This window comes from Lactuca serriola, chromosome 8 (assembly GCF_051521515.1).
Source record: "Lactuca serriola cultivar US96UC23 chromosome 8, Lser_US96UC23_V15, whole genome shotgun sequence".
Classification (NCBI taxonomy): Eukaryota; Viridiplantae; Streptophyta; class Magnoliopsida; order Asterales; family Asteraceae; genus Lactuca; species Lactuca serriola.
In genome coordinates, this window is record NC_136415.1 from 71,980,179 (window position 1) to 71,999,578 (window position 19,400).

At 36.4% G+C, this 19,400-nt stretch overlaps 1 protein-coding gene, 1 long non-coding RNA gene and 2 pseudogenes across 4 annotated transcripts; 3 read left to right on the forward strand and 1 right to left on the reverse strand.

Annotated features, from left to right (window-relative positions):
- The first annotated feature begins 1,558 nt into the window (after positions 1–1,558).
- Positions 1,559–3,629, forward strand: LOC145067024 (TMV resistance protein N pseudogene; annotated as a pseudogene).
- A 5,454-nt stretch (positions 3,630–9,083) lies between these two features.
- On the forward strand, positions 9,084–10,948 carry LOC145071293 (uncharacterized). 3 transcript variants are annotated; one of them, XR_013690364.1, is made up of 4 exons: positions 9,084–9,305; positions 9,452–9,981; positions 10,083–10,450; positions 10,659–10,948. It is a non-coding gene; the product is annotated as an uncharacterized LOC145071293 (long non-coding RNA). The 3 variants fall into 3 exon arrangements; XR_013690365.1 differs by having other exon boundaries at positions 9,085–9,305; positions 9,537–9,981; XR_013690366.1 differs by having other exon boundaries at positions 9,085–9,305; positions 9,552–9,981.
- A 2,240-nt stretch (positions 10,949–13,188) lies between these two features.
- Positions 13,189–15,000, forward strand: LOC145067025 (disease resistance protein RUN1-like). The gene is made up of 2 exons (XM_079014252.1): positions 13,189–13,406; positions 13,844–15,000. The coding sequence occupies exons 1-2, from the start codon at positions 13,189–13,191 to the stop codon at positions 14,532–14,534; spliced, it is 909 nt and encodes a 302-aa protein (XP_078870378.1). The 3' UTR covers positions 14,535–15,000.
- Positions 14,833–15,579, reverse strand: LOC145067026 (secreted RxLR effector protein 161 pseudogene; annotated as a pseudogene).
- Positions 15,580–19,400: the final 3,821 nt, after the last annotated feature.

Below are 19,400 nucleotides of genomic sequence, written 5' to 3' on the forward strand. Positions count from 1 at the left end.
ATGCTGTTGTGTATGTTATAAATGAATGGAATTTGGAGGATGATGACTAATGATGTGTGTATGCGTTGTGGATACAAAAAGAAAGTGAAACAGGTCCGTGTTGTAGTGATGTGTGTTTGTCGAAAGGTGTTAGGACGTTTACTGACTACCAATTGTGTTGTTTCAAATTGATTCTGGTTAGCGATGAAAATATTGATTTGGTGTAAACATAAGTAGAGGATCTATTGTTGGGACGTTTTGGCGAGTTTCAACTTAACCTTTTTAAATCGGATACAAGTTATAGGTGTTGGTGTAATGGGAAAGCAAAAGTTCATAAATTAAGCCTTGTGAAACCAATAGAGACTTATAATCAATACACTTATAATTAATGATGATTACAAGTCTGAATTTTAATAGATGGTAAAATTATAAAAATTGTAATATAGTGACCTAGTAAAGTTTCTTTAAAGGCTATATATGTCCTTTTGTATTACAAGAGATAAATGTTGACATCAAATTATAAATGTGAACATATATCTTGCGCTCCAAGGAGAATTGGATCTAGGCACCATTGATGCGAGTGTGAAGTTTTCTAGAGGATCAGAATGGTGAAGATGAAAGTGGTAGTGCTTAGGAAATCCAGAATTAAGTAACTTTGTTGTATATTGATGGTCTGCTAAACTAAAAAATTACATAAGACCATTTCGATTGAATTTCATGGAGTGTATTAGTGTACCCTTAGTTAGCATGAACTTGAGAGGCTGTTTGTAAACAATATTGTAATTATGTTTTAAGATTCTATGGTAATCTTAAGTGTGAAAACAATTTTGTAATTGATATATAATTTCTTTTCTAACTATTTGAAATACATATAGCATATATTTTATACGAAATGAAATATGCTTATATGTAATTTATTTAAGAATACCTTTATTTGATTAAATAAAATAACGCGTTTAATTAATCAAGTTAATATATTTAGTTTTGTATCTAATCCATAACAAAAAATTATGTTCGAATAATTCATTCCATTATTTTGAGCCAACCTAACATGACTATAAAATGTAATGATCTATTCTATTACCTTGTTCATTCCATTCCATCATAGCAAATGAACCGTATGGAATTATAATTACTTTTTCATTATTTTCCCATGGAAATTAATGTATGAGCTTGCAAAGTACAGAGTTCGGGAAGGGAGTTTGCTAAAATTTGGTTTTGCTCAGAAATCTCCTCCACTTCTTTTAAGAAGAATCTCAAAGTAGAATATAGAGTAAAACATTAGTTTTTACAATGTGATTGTGGAAAAACTAACTCACATTACCTAAATTGTTTCATGCCTATCTTTAGAACTGTAACTTCTATTATACATTCAAAGGAGTTTTTACGACCAGAAATGAAAAATAAAATGTAAGGACTGGTTATGAGATTTTCTACATGGTAACCTGTTCAATTTTGAGTTCTTACAGGTTTTCCAACATGATAACAGGTTATATTGGAAACTCACATCTCTGTATAAAGTTCTTTTCATTGAGGTGCTCAAACCACATATCTTCTATCTCAATAAGTCAACACATTGATGGTATCACCATCATCTTCTCCTTCCGCTCCCGCCTTTTCTTATGTGTTCTGGAAGTACGATGTTTTTCTTAGCTTCAGAGGAGAAGATACTCGAAATACTTTTGTGGGCCATCTCTACTCGGCTCTTGAACAAGAAGGTATCTTTGCTTACAAGGACGACGAAACACTCCCCCGAGGCGAATCGATCCACCCATCCCTTATGAAGGCTATTGAAGAATCACAGATAGCCATCATTGTATTTTCAAAAAACTATTGTGATTCGTCGTGGTGTCTGGATGAACTTTCATATATTATGAAATGCAGGGATACGAGAGGCCAGATCGTTATGCCTATATTTTATGACGTGGATCCTGCTCAAGTACGAAAACCAAAACGGAAATACGGAGAAGTGTTTGCTAAACACGAGTTGGACAACAAAACCAAGGTTGAATCTTGGAGAAAAGCACTCGTGGATGCAAGTAACCTTTCTGGATGGGAACCCAAACACATTGCCAATGGGTAATTTGTCTTCGTTTTAATATTTCTTGGTGAAGTTGATGACTTTATAAACAGAGAGGATTTGACTACATCACTTGTTTTGAGCCAAATATGTTTTATGTTCAAGATTATAAGATGCTCAAAGTAAATGTGTTTTCGTATGCTAGAGGCCAAGTTAGAAGGCATCCCAAGTCCTAGGATTATGGATAAGCTCAAATTAAGCTGTGATGTAATCTATTATGTTCTTATTTCTAAATTCGTACATGACACCTCTCTTCAAGTTACGACAACAAACCCATGTAGCTTTACTTTTTGCAATTTGAAACTATTCCTTCTTCCCAAGAAAGTTGCTACAAACTACTTGTGTTATTGATTTTAGAAATTCTGTTTGGATGTGAAAAGTAAAAGGTAATTAGGACTTGGTCTCTTTATTTCATAGAGTAATCTTTTTTCTATGTGAGCAGGTGTTAATTATCCTTTTATGTCCAATGTGTAGGCATGAAGCAAAAGGCATCAAACAAATTGTAGTCGAAATTTCATGGAAGTTGCAGCCAGCAACTTCAAGTGCAAATGAGAATTTGATCGGAATTGATGCTCGCTTGCAAGGTTTGAAATTGGAGTTACAAATTGGGTCAGGTGGTGTGATCATGATTGGAATATGGGGGGTTGGGGGTGGTGGTAAAACTACTCTTGCATCTTCTATCTACAATGAAATTTCTACCAAGTTTGACAGCTGCTGCTTTGTTGAAAATATTCGAGAGGAATCAGGCAGGTATGGTTTGGGAAAATTGAAAGAAAAAATTCTTTCAGAAATGGAAGTAAACTGAGCTGGAGGAGGAAGATGCTTGATAAATAATAGGTTTCGCCACAGAAAGGTCTTGATTGTTTTAGATGATGTCGATAACCTCGACCAGTTAAAAGCACTAGCTGGATCACATGATTGGTTTGGTGAAGGAAGCCGAATAATAATAACAACCCGTGATAAACATTTATTAACCGCACACAAAGTAAATGCAGTATACAATATTAGATTGTTAAACAGTGATGAAGCTATTAAGCTCTTTTACAAGCATGCACCCCGGGATAAGAGGCCTGTGGAAGATTATGACCATCTTTCAAAAGAGGTGATCACTTATGCTGGTGGGCTTCCATTGGCACTTACAGTTCTTGGTTCTTTTCTTTGTGACAAAGACATTCATGAGTGGAGGAGTGCATTAGCTAGACTAAAAGAGATCCCGGATACTGATATTGTAGAAAAGCTAAAAATCAGCTTTGATGGACTTAAACCAATTGAGAAAGAATTGTTCCTAGATATTGCATGCTTTTTTAGGAGGGAACGGAAAGATAAGGCAATGAAGATCCTTGGTGAATGTGGTTTCCATCCGGTTATAGGAGTAAAGGTGTTGATACAAAAGGCTCTCATAACTATTTCAGAATATGGTGAGTTTGATATGCATGATCTTGTGCAAGAAATGGGACATCACATTGTTAGAGGGGAACACCCTAACAATCCTGAAAAACATAGTAGAATTTGGAAGGAGGAAGATATTATGACTATATGTGCTATAGATGCAATGACTGGTAATGGTTGAGCTAGCTTTTCATGATATAAGTGTATAAAGAAGCACTCTTACTGCAACTCTCACACCATTTTTCCTCTATCATAGGAACTTGAGATGATTGAAGCAATAAAAGTTAGATACAATATGGCTTATTCTTATCTGCCAATTGCTGCAAACATGAAGAACCTTAGGTGGATTGAATATGCCGGTGAATTTATGCCTAGTAATTTTCCACAAAGGAAGCTTTGTCGTCTAATTTTGTTTAACAGCTTGCAAAAACAACTTTGGGAGGGTTATAAGGTAATTCTTATTGTCTTTCTGCTAATTAAGACATGAAAACAAAGTGGACGATGAATGTTCGACCTAACCAGTTGTTAATATCATCAAGCAGCTTCAACTATATTTTTTATAACTAGTAGCTAGTATTGAAAGCACAAACCCTTTATTCTCTTAATCACGATAAACTTGGTAATACATAACTTGTTTGATATGATGTAGACACCTTAGTCATTGTAATCCATGGTATTCATGTAAAGCTCAATATAAATACCCTTTTAAAGATAAACAATGTATTATTATCTACGATAAGATTTTAACATAAATGTATTTTTTGTTGATTGATAACCATTATAAAACATTTATAACAATTTGGGTTCAAAACTATTTCATTATTTTGTTTATATTAAGTATTTTTTATATTGTTATCAAACAAACACTTCAAATATATATATATATATATATATATATATATATATATATATATATATATATATATATATATATATGCCTGTATGTGTGCCGAAATTTTGAGTTGCTTGCACTTGTATACAACAGTTGCTGCCATATTTGAAGACAATTGAACTCTGCCATTTGCATAACCTAATCATGACACCAGATTTTGATGGACTTCCAAATCTTGAAAGATTCATTCTTAATGGATGTTGGCATTTAAAAGAGATTCATCCATCGATTGGACACTTGGAAAAGCTTATTCTCATATGTATTAAATTTTGTGATCGTCTTAAGATGTTTCCACCTGTTACTCGACTAAAGAAACTCAAGACCATTAAGTTCTTGGCATGCCCTGAACTTTTTAATTTCTCAGGGATCCAAGAAGAGAACAAGGAGAGTTTACCACATGTTCATTTGGATGATAATAGTGGGAGTGAAGTTGCATCCTCTATAGGATCTTGTCCAGACTTTTTTGTTAATTGTTGGAGGTGTGGTTGCAGCAATCTTCCTGGTGTTGAATGTTGTTTAATGGAGCCTTCTTCCCCTCACAACAATGTGAAGCATTTTTTGCGTGACATCAATATGAACCACATAGGGTTACGTTTCTTTCTCAAGAACTTGAGAAAGTTGGATCTTAGCTTCTGCAGTTTGGGAGATAAAGAAATCGGCTCTGCTGTTTGGGAGTTACCCAACTTGCGGAAACTCTATCTATCAGGAAATCACTTTTCACAATTAAATTTTAGTTTCCTGCAAGTTCCTCAGCTCAAACTGCTCGACGTGTCATGCTGCCAAGGCCTTGTAAAATTGTCAGATCTGCCATCAAGTATAGCTGTTGTTTTAGCAATTGGTTGTTTCTCACTTGAAAGCTTGGGAGATATTTCAAACTGTAAATGGTTGTGGAATGTCTCAATTCTGGGAAACAACAAACTTGTTGGTTGCATATTACTTGACTCCATGCTCCAGGTTTGGTTCTACTTACCTTTTAAATTTTACTCATTATCATATAAAACCCAAACCTAAGAATTATAAGTAAATATGTTTTCCATGGCAGGGAAATGCTATTGAAGTTTACTTTATCAATATCATTCTTAAACCTCAGGTTCCAAATAGGTTTGTGGGTAGGTTGTTTAGGGGAACATTTACACTGCATCTTCCTGATGATTGGTACAATGAATATTGTGGGTTCTTAGTATGTGTAGTTACCCAAATCTACCGTCCGTGTATTAATATAGTCGTGAAGCAGGAGGTATATGAAGAAAATTCTCTATTTGAGCTTTTGTGGGAGTCTAATGAAGCAGTAGAGCCTATATATGATGGAACAAGGACATTCATAGGATACGTTTCGTTTGGTTCATTGAGGCACACTGCATTTCCAAATTCATCATACAATATGATTTCATTTTCCCTAGAAGTCATGGATTGGAATTTATTGAAGAATGAGAGTTATGTTGGAGCTGAGCTGGTTCCTAGGAAAAGTAAAGGTGATCAGCTGCAAACAACAAAAGTTGCAACAGATTCCTCGGAATTTTGGGACGAGGAGAAAGTTTATGCTAGAAAGACATTTACGATCCAAGTCCAACATGATTCAAAATCTTCTATTAATATTATATGGCGACCTATGGAGAACAGGTTCTGACTACGTCTTAGTGGCTGGTTTGTAGGTTTATGGTTTTCTTTTTATTCTTTTATTTAACCATGATGAGTTCTTTAACTGTACTACTTTAATTTTTTGGGTTCCTCTATTTCTACGACACCATGTTTTGCTACTTTAGTTTTGTCTTGAGGCTTCTTCTTGTTAATAGTTGTTTTTACCATCATATACGAAGATTTACAATATCGTTTAGAAAATATGCATATCCTAGTATACAAAAACCTTTAAGAAGCCCGGGGAGACCATGGCCTCCCCGCTTTTCTCCGGATATGTGTTTTATTTCTATGTTGGAAGCCCTGTTGTACTACCATCGCCACCTCTAACATTCACCACTCTTCCCTTGTGATGCCAGATGTTTGTGCTTATCTTCTACGTGTTGAACCCTAATTTGTCAAATTATGCTTATGTTCTACCCTTCGAACACTAACAATTTCATCATTTGGTTTTTGTTTTCAATTTGGTCATGTGATACCCCCCCCCCCCCTCTCTCCTCTCTATTCAAGGAACCGGTGACCGGATATTTGGTCATTGATATTCTCTCTCTACACAGGTGATATTGTTTGATTTTTTATTTTCAATTTTGTATAGCAAGTTTTTGTTTTCAATTTGGTCATATTGTTGGTTTTTGTTTGAGATTTGAGCATGATATTCCATCTTTGCAAATGAAAACTTCTCCTTTTCCTCAAAAGAAACTCTAATAACTGAGGTATTATATATGCCAACGTACCGAAGTATGAAGGTGCATAGTTTCTTATTTGATACTTCTTTAAATGATCCAAAATTCATTTAAACACATCTAAGTTCATCCATGGATAATTCTTTTCTCAGATTTAATTGCAGCTTGATGTTTGCCTACATCTTCATTTACCTTGCCTATTTCTTAGGCCAGTAGGTTAAAGAAGATGTGGATGGCCTTGTAAGTTGGGGTTGTGTTTTAGACTTCATTATATGAACTTAGATGTGTTTAATTTCTTGAATTTTTCCATAATTTCTTGAACTTACATATGAACTTATATGAACCAAGATAGTTGTTCCTTTGACTCGATTGACAAAGAGGATGGTTATTTTTCATTGGGGGACTGAGTAGCAGACGACTTTTGAGACCTTCAGGCAATGGTTGTGTGAGAAACCGAGAGGGTGTTGAGAATTTTGTGGTTTATTGTGATGCGTCGATCACGGGTTTGGGAACAATGTTGATGCAGAGGGGTCGTGTGATCGCTTACACTTCGAGGCAGCTGAAGCCTCATGAGGCGAATTATCCGACTCATGACTTGGATGGGGGTTGTGGTTTTCGCCCTTAATATTTGGCGGCATTACCTTTATGGGGTTCATTATTCTATTTACATAGATCACAAGAGCCTGAGGTATCTGATGCCGAATCTGAATATAAGGCAACATTGGTGGTTGGACGTGGTAAATGATTATGATTGTGAAATCTTTTATCACCCGAGAAAGGCCAATGTGGTGGTCGATGCTCTCAACCGCAAGACGGTCGTGGATCCGATCAGGGATATTGTAGCACCTGATTCCCGATACGCATTTAATTTAAACACTTCTGTATTTTCTCTGGGACTCGACGAGTTGGTGGCCCAACTCGTCGAGTAGGGTCGTGATCCGCAGGCATTTTAAGTGACCTCCTCGACGAGTCGGGAGACTGACTCGGCGAGTAGGTTTTGTATGAGGGAAACCCTAAATCTGAGGGTTTGCACCCTATTTAAACGACTTAACTCAGCCTCCCTCGTCCCTATCTCTCTCAAGAAGTTGTATATCGAAACCCTAGCAGTTTTGTGTGATCTAAGGCCATTTTGGTGCTTTTGGGTGGTTTGTGAAGCTTGAAAGGAAGGAAGAAGCTTGGGAATTCGAGTTGGGGCTTGTAGATCCAGAGATCTTATTCCATCTTCAGCTCAATCAAGGTAAATGCCCCATGTTTTGGTCTTCCATTTGGTTGTTCATCTTTAGGGCTTAGATTTCGGGTGCATTTAGGGCTTCCTAAGCCATTTTCGGATTTGTAAAGTGATTCATGGGGTTCTACTTTCAGATCTCAGTTATTGGAGGGGTCTCATGACATAAAGGTGCCAACTTTATGGCCATGAGATCCCCATGCACATTGTAGAGCACCTTTTATGGATTTATGGATTTTTGAGCCAAAAACCCCATGCAGCATCACTGGAGAAAAAGGACTATGCTACCTCATAAGGCACGACGTAAGGATGTCAAAAAGTCCCGTGGGACCCCGATCCCGCGGGGGCTCCGTCTTGTATGGGGGCATTTGTTGAAAAAAATCGGGGAAGGGGGCGGGGGCGGGGGCAAGGTTAACCCCCGTTTTAATTTCGGGGGCGGGGGCGGGGGCGGGGGTTGGTAGTCCCGTCCCGAAACCCCCGTGGGGGCCCCATTAATAAATTATATAAATTGACATATATTAATTATATAAGTATAATAAACAATAAAATGATTTTTATGTACAAAAAACATGTTTTTAAGTTGTTTGTAACATGTAAAATTATGTTATAAATATTTATTTGTTAACCAAAAAATAGTTTCTTTTAGCCCAAACAAGAACTTATTTTAGCCCAAATAAATTAGCCCAAAATCAATCAGGGACGGGGGAACGGGGGCGGGGGCAGGGGTGGAAAGGATGGAGATTTTGGGGGCGGGGGCGGGGGCGGCAGATGCAATCCCCGTCCCGTTTGTCCCCGTTGACATCCCTCGCACGACGCAACAATGTAGAGGCTAGAAGCAACATTATTAGAGGTAGGATCCACCTCACACTACAAATAAAATTACATTTAGTGGCACAAAGTTTTAGTGACATTTTGTTTTTGTGCCACTATAGCCTACTTTTAGCAGCACTTTTTTTATACCACTATAACCTTTAATATATAGTGGCACTTTTTATTTTATGACACTAATTTCCAAATCTATTAGTGGCATAATAAATTAAAATATCATCAAAACTCTATATTTTACAAAAGTAATTCATCAAATACTTACAAAACCCCACAATTTAAACTTAATAGAAAAAAACTTGAAAATTTTTCATTACTGCCTCCTCTTCTACTGTGCGGGAAAACGAAAATTACATAATAAAAAGCGTTTTCGTTATCACTTTAGGGTCTCGACGATTATTAGTGGGAAGAGTTTTCTTCGTGTTTCCCTGCAATGCTCCGCTCCATCGTGCTCTTTCACTGATCTGTTCATACCTAGATCGTTCGTCCTGATCTGCTGCTCTATGCTCTACCCTAGTCCTCCTCCTACATTCAGAGCTCCTTCGTACCGCTTCGCCCCCTTTCTGCCCTAGATCATCTGCTCAAATCAGTGTTAGTGTAAGTTTCTTTCTTCTCTTTCATTTTCCTTGTAATTTTTCTTATGTACTGTTACAATCATCAAACAAAAGTTAAAAGTTCAACTTGATTTTATCTTAATAACTTCATATGAAGAAATTTGTGTTTTTTGGGGTTTTTGATTGTAGTAACCTTGGAAACATAGGCTTGTCTGTTCAAGCTATTAAAGAGTGTTTTGGGTTTTGCGATTTCATCTTCTTGCGTTGATAATAGGGCTACGATTAACAGGGGCGAAGAAGAAGAGACGTATATGTTTTCTATGTCTAAGAGGCATATATGTTTTCAATGTCTGGTGGTGCTGTGCATCGAGGGTGAAAAGTGAGGTAGAAAAGCTTCGAGGTAAAGAAGGGAAAAAGGTGGAAAGTGCTTCAGGGGATACTAATTTCCAAGCTCTTAAGACATATAGTCGTGATTTTGTGGAGCAAGCCTGGAAGCTTGACCCTGTAATTGGGTGAGATGAAGAAATTAGGAGAGTGATTAGGATTTTATCAAGAAGGACAAAGAACAATCCTATTCTTATTGGTGAACCTGGTGTGGGCAAAACTGTTGTTGTTGATGGATTAGCTCAAAGGATTCTAAGAAGAGATGTCCCAAGTAATCTTGCTGATGTGAGAGTTATCGCATTGGATATGGGAGCTTTCAAGCCGATACATAACTGGTATGAACTGATTCAATGATTCACTTTCTTTTTGTTGATTTGAACTTGTTCTTCTTAGTTCATATATATGGTTCTAATAATGCTTGTTAATTTGTATGCAGCACGTTTCTTGCGTGATAAGGCTATTGACCTTGTGGATGAGGCATGTGCAAATTTTAGGGTACAACTTGATAGTTAACCTGAAGAAATAGACAATCTTGAAAGGAAAAGGATGCAATTAGAAGTCGAGCTTCATGCTTTGCATGCAATTTGAGAGATAAGCTTCAATTATCATGATCATGATATTAATTATCATTTGTGATTTAATTTGCTTTTTATGATATCTATCAGTGCAGGTAATTGGAGCAACATGGTATGTATTGGATATTGAGAGCCAATGTTCATGTTGGAAGGAAGAATGTGCAAAAGAGAAGAAACTTGACTAATCCATGATGAGCTGGGACGTGACATTTGGTTATAACAAACTCAGGTTTTGGCTAATTGTATTTCGAAAATTAGTCCTATTAATTTTACATTTGGGATGTATGGTTGTTTTTTTTATAAAGGAGTCACATATGCATCATTATTTGAAAAATACTTCTTCTATTTTTGGTTTGACTTAAAAATACCTTTACTTTTGGTGTGGTGTATGCCTTGGATGCTTAGTTATATTTTATTTGCTTATTGGCAATATGCAGGTACAAAGTTTTCCTTCTTTTTATACTTCCAAAGCTGGTTTTAGGGTTTGATATGATTTTGAGTATTTGAGTCATGAAGATTTACCACCAATCTACTACTGCAAGACTAAAAGAATGGATGGTCAAAAGAAGGGACACCGAAAAATGGATGACTACACTTGGTTGTATAGAACTAGTTTTGGAATAGAGTACAAGGGTGTATTGTAATACAATGTATTGGAATATAGTATAGCTAACTAATGTTAAACAAGTTTTATTTTAAGTAATAATATTATGTTTCCATTTATTAATCTTAATTGTTTTATTAGTAATAGTATATATTTCATTTAAAATTAAAATAAAATCAGGCCAAATTTATTAATATGATTTTTTATGTGAATAAGAGTCATTAAAAATATGAAAATAACATTTATTTTATCAGTTAAATAGTGGCATAAAAATAGTGCCATTAAAACCTACAAGTGTTTTAGTGGCATAATCGAAAAGTGTCACTGAAACCCAATAAGGCTGTAGCGACACAACTAGAAAGTGCCACTAAAGGCCTTTAGTGACACTTTTTTTTTGTGCCGCTGATTGCCTAGAGGGTCTTTAGTGGCACTTTTTCGGCTTTTAGTGGCACTTTTTCTATGCCATTAAATGTCATTTTATTTGTAGTGTCACTCTATCCTTTCATAAAGAAAATGGCACATTTTAGGGTTTCACAAACACAAACAATTGGTTTTCCATCTGGGTTTGATTTTGGGTTGGGGATTAATTTAGGGCTAACATTTTGGTTTCAATTAGGTTCTATGGTTTTGATTTTGGGTTTAGATATTGGTGTTAACTATTGGCTTTTGGCTTTTACATGATCAGCTGATCGCCACTTCTCCTTTATTTGGGTTCCACACGCAAACCCATGTTTATACATCTCCATCAAAATCTTGATAATAGGTAAAGACCGAGTGATCTTGAGGTACAATCTACTAATGCACAAGGTACAAGTCTGTTGAAATCTTCTACCCACACTCAGAAGCTGAGAGGGCTGAGGTGAAGATTTTTTTTGTATAAATGGATTGTCCACACAAGCATTTTCGACACAAATTAAGATGTAACTGATAAGAGGTCAAATAGCATGTTTTGGTCCGCTAAAAAATCATTGAGTATGAGGATGACATCATCAATGTGTAAACAACTCCCTTTATATTGAAAATGTGAAGTGATATGATATTTCTTCATCTTTGTTTTGATTGGAAATATCTTGGAAACTCTCTCTCTCTCTCACTATATATATATATATATATATATATATATATATATATATATATATATAGGTTCAGGTTCATTTGAGATCATGCTAATTTTGTGAGACCGTGAGACCAAATCTAAAAATAATTTTAAAATGCAAAATAAAATGAAAAATCCAAAAATTCTTTTTTTAATTATTATTTTCGGAACTTTAATTACCTAAAAAGAAATAAAAAGGAAATAAAATTACCGTTTTTTTTTTAAAATACGTGAAATATTTTAATAGAATATTACACTGTAAATATTGTAATGTGATTTTTAAAATATTAGAATATTCTACTAGATTTGTCAGATATGTAGAATATTCTAATATTCTAGTAGAATATGTAAAAAAAATATTTTTTATTATTTTTTGGAAAATATAAATTCCGAAAATAATATTTGAATTTTTTTTCAAAAATTTTCAATTATTTTTGTATTTTAAAAATATTTTTTATCTACTAAATGAGTGGCTAGGATTACGTCTCACGGTCTCACAAAATTAGGTCGTCTCACATGAATCTAACCCTATATATATATATCTATATATATATATATATATATATATATATATATATATATATATATATATATATATATATATAATTCGTTCAATGGAGGTGCTCAAACCACATATATTGTTTCTTAACAAATCATCAATGTGAAAACAACTTTATATTGAAAATATCCCGTGGTAAGAAATTTCTTGTGGTTTTCATCAGTTGGAAATTTCTTGAAAACTAATTCTCATGTGTGTATATAGATCAATTCATTGAGGTGCTCAAAGTACACATATTCTATCTCTTTCTTTCTCTCTGTGTAGTTCATTTCATTGAAGTCCTCAAACCACATACATTCTGTCTCAGCAATCAACACACATCTATGGCATCATCTTCTTCTCCTTCTGCTCCGGCCTTTTCTTACCATGTTTTTATCAGCTTTAGAGGAGAAGATACTCGCAATAATTTTGTGGGTCATCTGTACCGGCTCTTGAACAAAAAGGAATCCATACTTACAAGGACGATGAAAAGCTTCCTCGGGGTGCATCAATCGGTCCAGCCCTTATTAAGGCTATCGAAGCATCACAGGTTGCACTAATAGTGTTCTCTGAAAACTATGCAGATTCTTCATGGTGCTTAGATGAACTTGTACATATCATGGAATGCAAGGATAAGAGACACAAAATCGTTGTTCCCATATTTTATGGCGTGAAGCCCTCTGAATCAAGAAAACAAAAAAAGGAAATACGGAGAAGCATTTGCCAAACATGAGTTGGAGAACAAGAAAAAAACTTAAATCTTGGGGACAATCATTTTTGGAAAACTCTTTGGGATGGCTCTTTGCACCACTAGAACAGAATCGGAAATACACGGAAGAAACTGTCAACCATGAGTTGGAGAACCAGACCAAGGTTGAATCATGGAAAAAAGCTGTTGTGGATGCAAGTAACATTGCTGGATGGGAATTCAATGACAATGCCAACACGTAAGTTGATTCTTTGTTTTTGCATATTTTACGATTCGCACATGTGTGCTCTCAAAGGCATTTATACTTGTACCTTATAGGTTTCTTATTTACAAATGTTTCGATTATTCTTTACGATGTTGATAAACAGAGGATTTGAGTGGATTGCATAATATTTATGGTAAGTTAAAAGCTATCCGATATCCATGTGATGGCAACGAGAGTTATGTAGGATTACGAGATCAGTTAATGGGATCTGGTTGTAATTAGGGTCATGGACAAGCTCAAAATAAGTTAATGGCGGACTTCATTGAGTTCTAATTCTAATTCTAATTCTAATTCTGTACTTAATGTCTCACCTTAACTTACACTATAGTGACAATATCATTTTGCTTTACTTTTTTCTATTTGAAAATATTTGAGCATTTGTTAATTATCTTTGTATATTCAATGTGTAGAAATGAATCAAAGTTTATCAAAAGAATCGTCGAGAATATTTCGCTGATGCTGCATCCAATAACTCCAAAAGTGAATAACAACCTAGTTGGAATAGTGGCTCGCATGCAAGATTTTAAATCAAAGCTACAGATTAGATCATGTGGTGTTCTCATGATTGGAATATGGGGCGGGGGTGGTGGTAAGACTACTCTTGCATCTTATGTTTATAGTGAATTTTCTAGAGATTTTGTTGGTTGCTGCTTTGTGGAAAATATTCGAGAGAAATCTAGTAAGAATGGTTTGGAACAATTGCAAGGAAAAATTCTCTCCGATGTTTTGAAACCAAATCAAGAGCAGGTAGGGGGAGTTGAGGAAGGAAAGCACATGATAAAGGATAGGTTATGCCATAGAAAGGTGTTGATTGTTCTTGATGATGTTGATCACCTTGAACAACTAGAAGCATTAGCCGGATCACATGATTGGTTCGGTGAAGGAAGTTTAGTAATAATCACAACAAGAGATGAACATCTATTAAATGTTCACAAAGTCGACTTGATACACAAAGTTAGTTTGTTAAATAAGGATGAGTCCATGGAGCTCTTTTGCAAGCATGCACCCTGGGGTGACAGACGTATTGAAGATTATGAGGTGCTTTCAAATTTCGTGGTTTCTTATGCTGGAGGGCTCCCATTAGCTGTTAACTTTAAGTGAAGTATTTGCAGAAAAATTAGACAACACAGCAACTTTACACAAAAGTTGTGTTACTTGATTATATGAAAAACTGACAAAGCTTGATGCCTAAGAAGGATTACACGGGAAAGGAAATGACAGAAACTGAAAAACTGCTCCACTAACATAAGAGCCTAAAGTTAAGGGACAACCCACTACCTAAAATGACAAAGTCAAAAATAACTTTTCTGGGAAAATAAATAAAGCAAACTAAACATATATTTAAAGATAGCTAGACACATGCACAACAAGTCATGCACGTGGTCTTAGGTGTTGGATTTTAATACTCTCTTTCAACACCAACATTCACCATTCCCATTGTCTCACAGAAGTTGGTCAATTTCTTGCTTGAGAGGCCCTTAGTGAATGAATCTGCAACTTGGTCTGAAGTTTTTATGTATTGAAGGTCTATGTCTCCATTTAAAACTTTCTCACGGATGAAGTGATAATGAACCTCCATGTGTTTGGTTCTTGCATGAAACGTTGGATTCTTAGCCAGCTGTATTGATGAAAGATTGTCACAATAAAGCTTAATCTTGTGACCTTCCCATTGATGTAGATCTTTTAGAAGTTGAACCAACCAAACACTCTCTTGGGCTGCCATTGCAGCAGCTCTATACTCTGCTTCGGTTGTGGATAGAGACACTGTGGGCTGCCGTTTACTGCACCATGAGATTGCACTGGACCCCAACATGAACACATATCCTGTTGTAGAGCGTCGTGTGTTTAAGTCACCTGCATAGTTAACATCGCAAAAACCAACCAGCTTGCACATTGACTCCCTCTTAAACACAATTCCTTGATCAAGTGTTGCTTTCACATACCTTAGAACTCGACGTATGGCAGCAAGATGAGATCTCCTAGGGTTTTGCATGAACCGACTCAAAATCCCTACAACAAAAGCTATGTCAGGCCGTGTCAAAGTGAGATAAATGAGGCTTCCCACAATCTTCCTATACATAGTCGTGTCTTCTAACTCTCTGCTGGTATCAACACAAAGTTTTGAGTTTGTGTCAATTGGTGTCATTGTTGGCTTACTATCAATCATTCCAAATCTACTCAAGAGACCCACAGAATACTTATGTTGGTGTAGAACGATGTCTCCATTCTCTTCATACTTCAGCTCTAGGCCCAGAAAATGTTTCAAATCGCCAAGGTCTTTCATGTGAAACCGAGTACATAGATTCTTTCTCACTTATCAACCACTTCATACAAATCACCCGTGATTATCAGATCATCTACATAAACCAATACGATTGCAACCTTACCTTCTTCAGCTCTTACAAACAAACTTGCATCAGCCGCTGTCATCATAAAACCATTGTGCTCTAAAAACTCAGCAATTTTACCAAACCACGCTCTTGGGGATTGTTTTAATCCATACAATGCTTTCTTGAGTTTACATACATAGTTTGGATGATCTTTGCTCTCAAACCCTGTTGGTTGCTCCATGTGAATGACATGATCCAGATCACCGTATAGGAACGCGTTGCACACATCCATCTGTCTAAGTTTCCACCCTTTGCTAGCAGCTAGGGCTAGGATGATATGTATAGTTGTAAGCTTTGCCACTGGGCTGAAAGTATCCTCATAATCAAGCCCATATTGCTGAGAGAATCCACGAGCCACTAGCTGGGCTTTATACCTCTCTACAGAGCCATCTGTCTTCCGTTTTATCTTGTATACCCATTTACATGATATGGGCTTTACTTCTTTTGGCTTAGGTACCAGCTCCCACGTTTGGTTTCGAACTAGGGCTTCCATCTCTTCCTCCATAGCAACCATCCATTCTCTTTTTATACAAGCCTGTTTAAAAGATTCAGGCTCACATATATGGTTTTCAATAACAGCAACATGTGCATATCTTGGATTAGGTTTTCTTAATCTTGATGATCGTCTAAGACTTGAAGACTCATCTCTCTCACCATCAGAGTTAGAGGAATTGAAGACCCCTGTCTGCCATGGATGTTGTTCTTGTCTTGGAACAATATCTTTTTCTATAATAGTACCTACATCATCAATGTTTAGATTGATGGTAGAGGACTCCAAACCTTCCTTGAGTACGTCGGAATCAGGAAGTATTTCATGATTTTTTGACCGCCATGAGGATGTCTCGTCAAAAACTATGTTTCTTGAGACGTAACACCTGCCACTGTTAGGATCACAGCACCTCCATCCTTTTCTCTCCGAATCATACCCAACAAATATGGAACAGATAGCTTTCTTCTCCATCTTATGACGTAAGTGACTGGGTATAAACACATAACATACACAACCAAATACTCGAAGATGGCTAACATTTGGTTTAATACCAAAGAGCTTCTCAAAGGGTGACACAAAACCCAAATTCTGTTGTGGGATTCGATTTATAACATAAGCTGCAGTGTTCATACCTTCTGCCCAGAAACGACCTGGGACATTTTTGTCATGGATCATGCTACCACATATTTCAGCTAGGTGCCTGTTTTTACGCTCTGAAACTCCGTTCTGTTGTGGCGTGTTTGGACAAGTTAATTGTCTTCCAATTTTGTGTTCCCTTAAGTAATCAGCAAATTCTTTTGCCAAGTACTCTCCACCATTGTCTGATCTGAGTCGTAATACATGATGTTTTCCATCTCTTTCTGCTTCAGCTTTAAACTCTTTAAACTTACTGAAGGTCTCTGATTTTTCTTTCATGAAGTATACCCATACAAACCTTGAGTAGTCATCAATAAAGGTCACCATATACTTCATTCCTCTCACTGATGGTTGTTTCACAGGTCTGAACACATCTGAGTGTATTAACTCCAAAGGTGCCTTTGCTTGATATGTGGACTTTTCGAAGGGCAATTGGTGAGCTTTTCCATATTGACAACCTGCACACACTAGGCCTTTACTCACTTCTAGTTCTGGAAGACCGCTAACAAGCTTCTTTTTCATCATAGTGTCGAGTTTGTCATAGGCTACATGACCCAAGCGCACATGCCAAAGATCCACATTTTGATTTTTCTTTGTTTTATCTACATATGCAGTTTCAGCAGACATCACATAGATAGACTCCGATCTTCTTCCTTTGGCAATTGGGTAAGATGGAGTTTCAAACTCCTTATACACTTTGACATCATTGGGACCAAAAAGCACATAATGACCGGCTGAGGTTAATTGAGAAACAGAGAGCAAGTTCTTTTTCATTCCAGGAACATGATATACACTTTGTAACATCATCTCCTTCTTGTTTTCTTCCGGGTGAAATTGGACATCACCAACATGGGCAATTTTAAGTTTTGAGTTATCAGCAATACCAACAACTCTACTTCCACCATATTCAACCGGATTTTGAATGATCTTTTTATCTCCCGTCATATGATTTGAGCAGCCGGAGTCAACTACCCATTCATCTAACTTGTTCTTCGATTTTTTAGTTGTAGCTGCAAGGGCCATGGCATGTTCATCTTGTGCAAAATGTGCTTCAGCATCCCATGCTTCTTCTTCTTGAGCAGTTGCTGCATTGCCTTCTTCCATACGTTGTTGTGGACAATTTCTTGCCATGTGTCCTTTTTTTACCACAATTATAACATTTAAAAGGAAATTTTTTGTTAGACCGAGAACTTTTCTGCTTCTCCACTGATTGTTCCCCCTTCTCATTGTCATGATTTCTCTTCTCGTTCTGTTTGTGCTTATCATAATTCTTTTTCTGTCCCTGGTTTGAGTTCTTGTACTTCCCTTTACTTCTCTCCACATAAAGGGCTTCATCTTCAGCCTTAACATAGATGTTTACCATCTGTTTTGCGAGAGCCTCCTATCCCGCCAAGAGGTTTTCAAACTCTCCCAAAGAAGGTTGGACAGACCAACCTTGTATTGCAGCCACAAAGCTTCTAAACTCGGGCTTTAGGCGATGGATAATAATTCGCTTCATACGAGTCTCAGAAATATAAGACTGTGGATCAAGTTCTGAAATCTCCTTGCAAGTTGACTTCACTTTATGGAAATACTGAGGAATAGACATCTCACGTTGAGACACAGAGAGCAACTCATTTTCTAGAAGTTGCAACTTTGTGTCATTCTTTTTCGAGAACAGTGATCAAAGAGTTTTCCAGGCTTCGGCTGGAGTCACAGCATCCCGGATGTGTTCAAGAATGTCTTCTTCAACTGTTGTTTTCATAATAAACATTGCCTTTCCCGCCTTGATCTTCCATTTTCACAGAACCCCATTGTTATCTTCAGCTTCTGGTTGCGCTTTCTCAGTACCATCTACAACCTCCCACAAATCCTGCCCCTGCATGTACGAAGTGATGCAAGTGGACCATGTGTTGTAATTTTGGTTGTTGAGTTTCTTGACACCACCTACTACTTGAAGATCAGCCATGGGTCTGGCTCTGATACCAAGTTTGTTAACTTTAAGTGAAGTATTTGCAGAAAAATTAGACAACACAACAACTTTACACAAAAGTTGTGTTACTTGATTATATGAAAAACTGACAAAGCTTGATGCCTAAGAAGGCTTACACGGGAAAGGAAATGACAGAAACTGAAAAACTGCTCCACTAACATAAGAGCCTAAAGTTAAGGGACAACCCACTACCTAAAATGACAAAGTCAAAAATAACTTTTCTGGGAAAATAAATAAAGCAAACTAAACATATATTTAAAGATAGCTAGACACATGCACAACAAGTCATGCACGTGGTCTTAGGTGTTGGTATTTATGTAAAACCCATCCTTCATCTAAATTTCCTTTTGTCTCAACATTGTTTTGTTGTTTGAAAACCATTATAAAATATTGATATAACTAATTTGGGTTTATAGATCTTTTATTATCTTGTTTTTCTTAAGTGCTTTATAGATATTTTAATAACAATCGAAAACTTT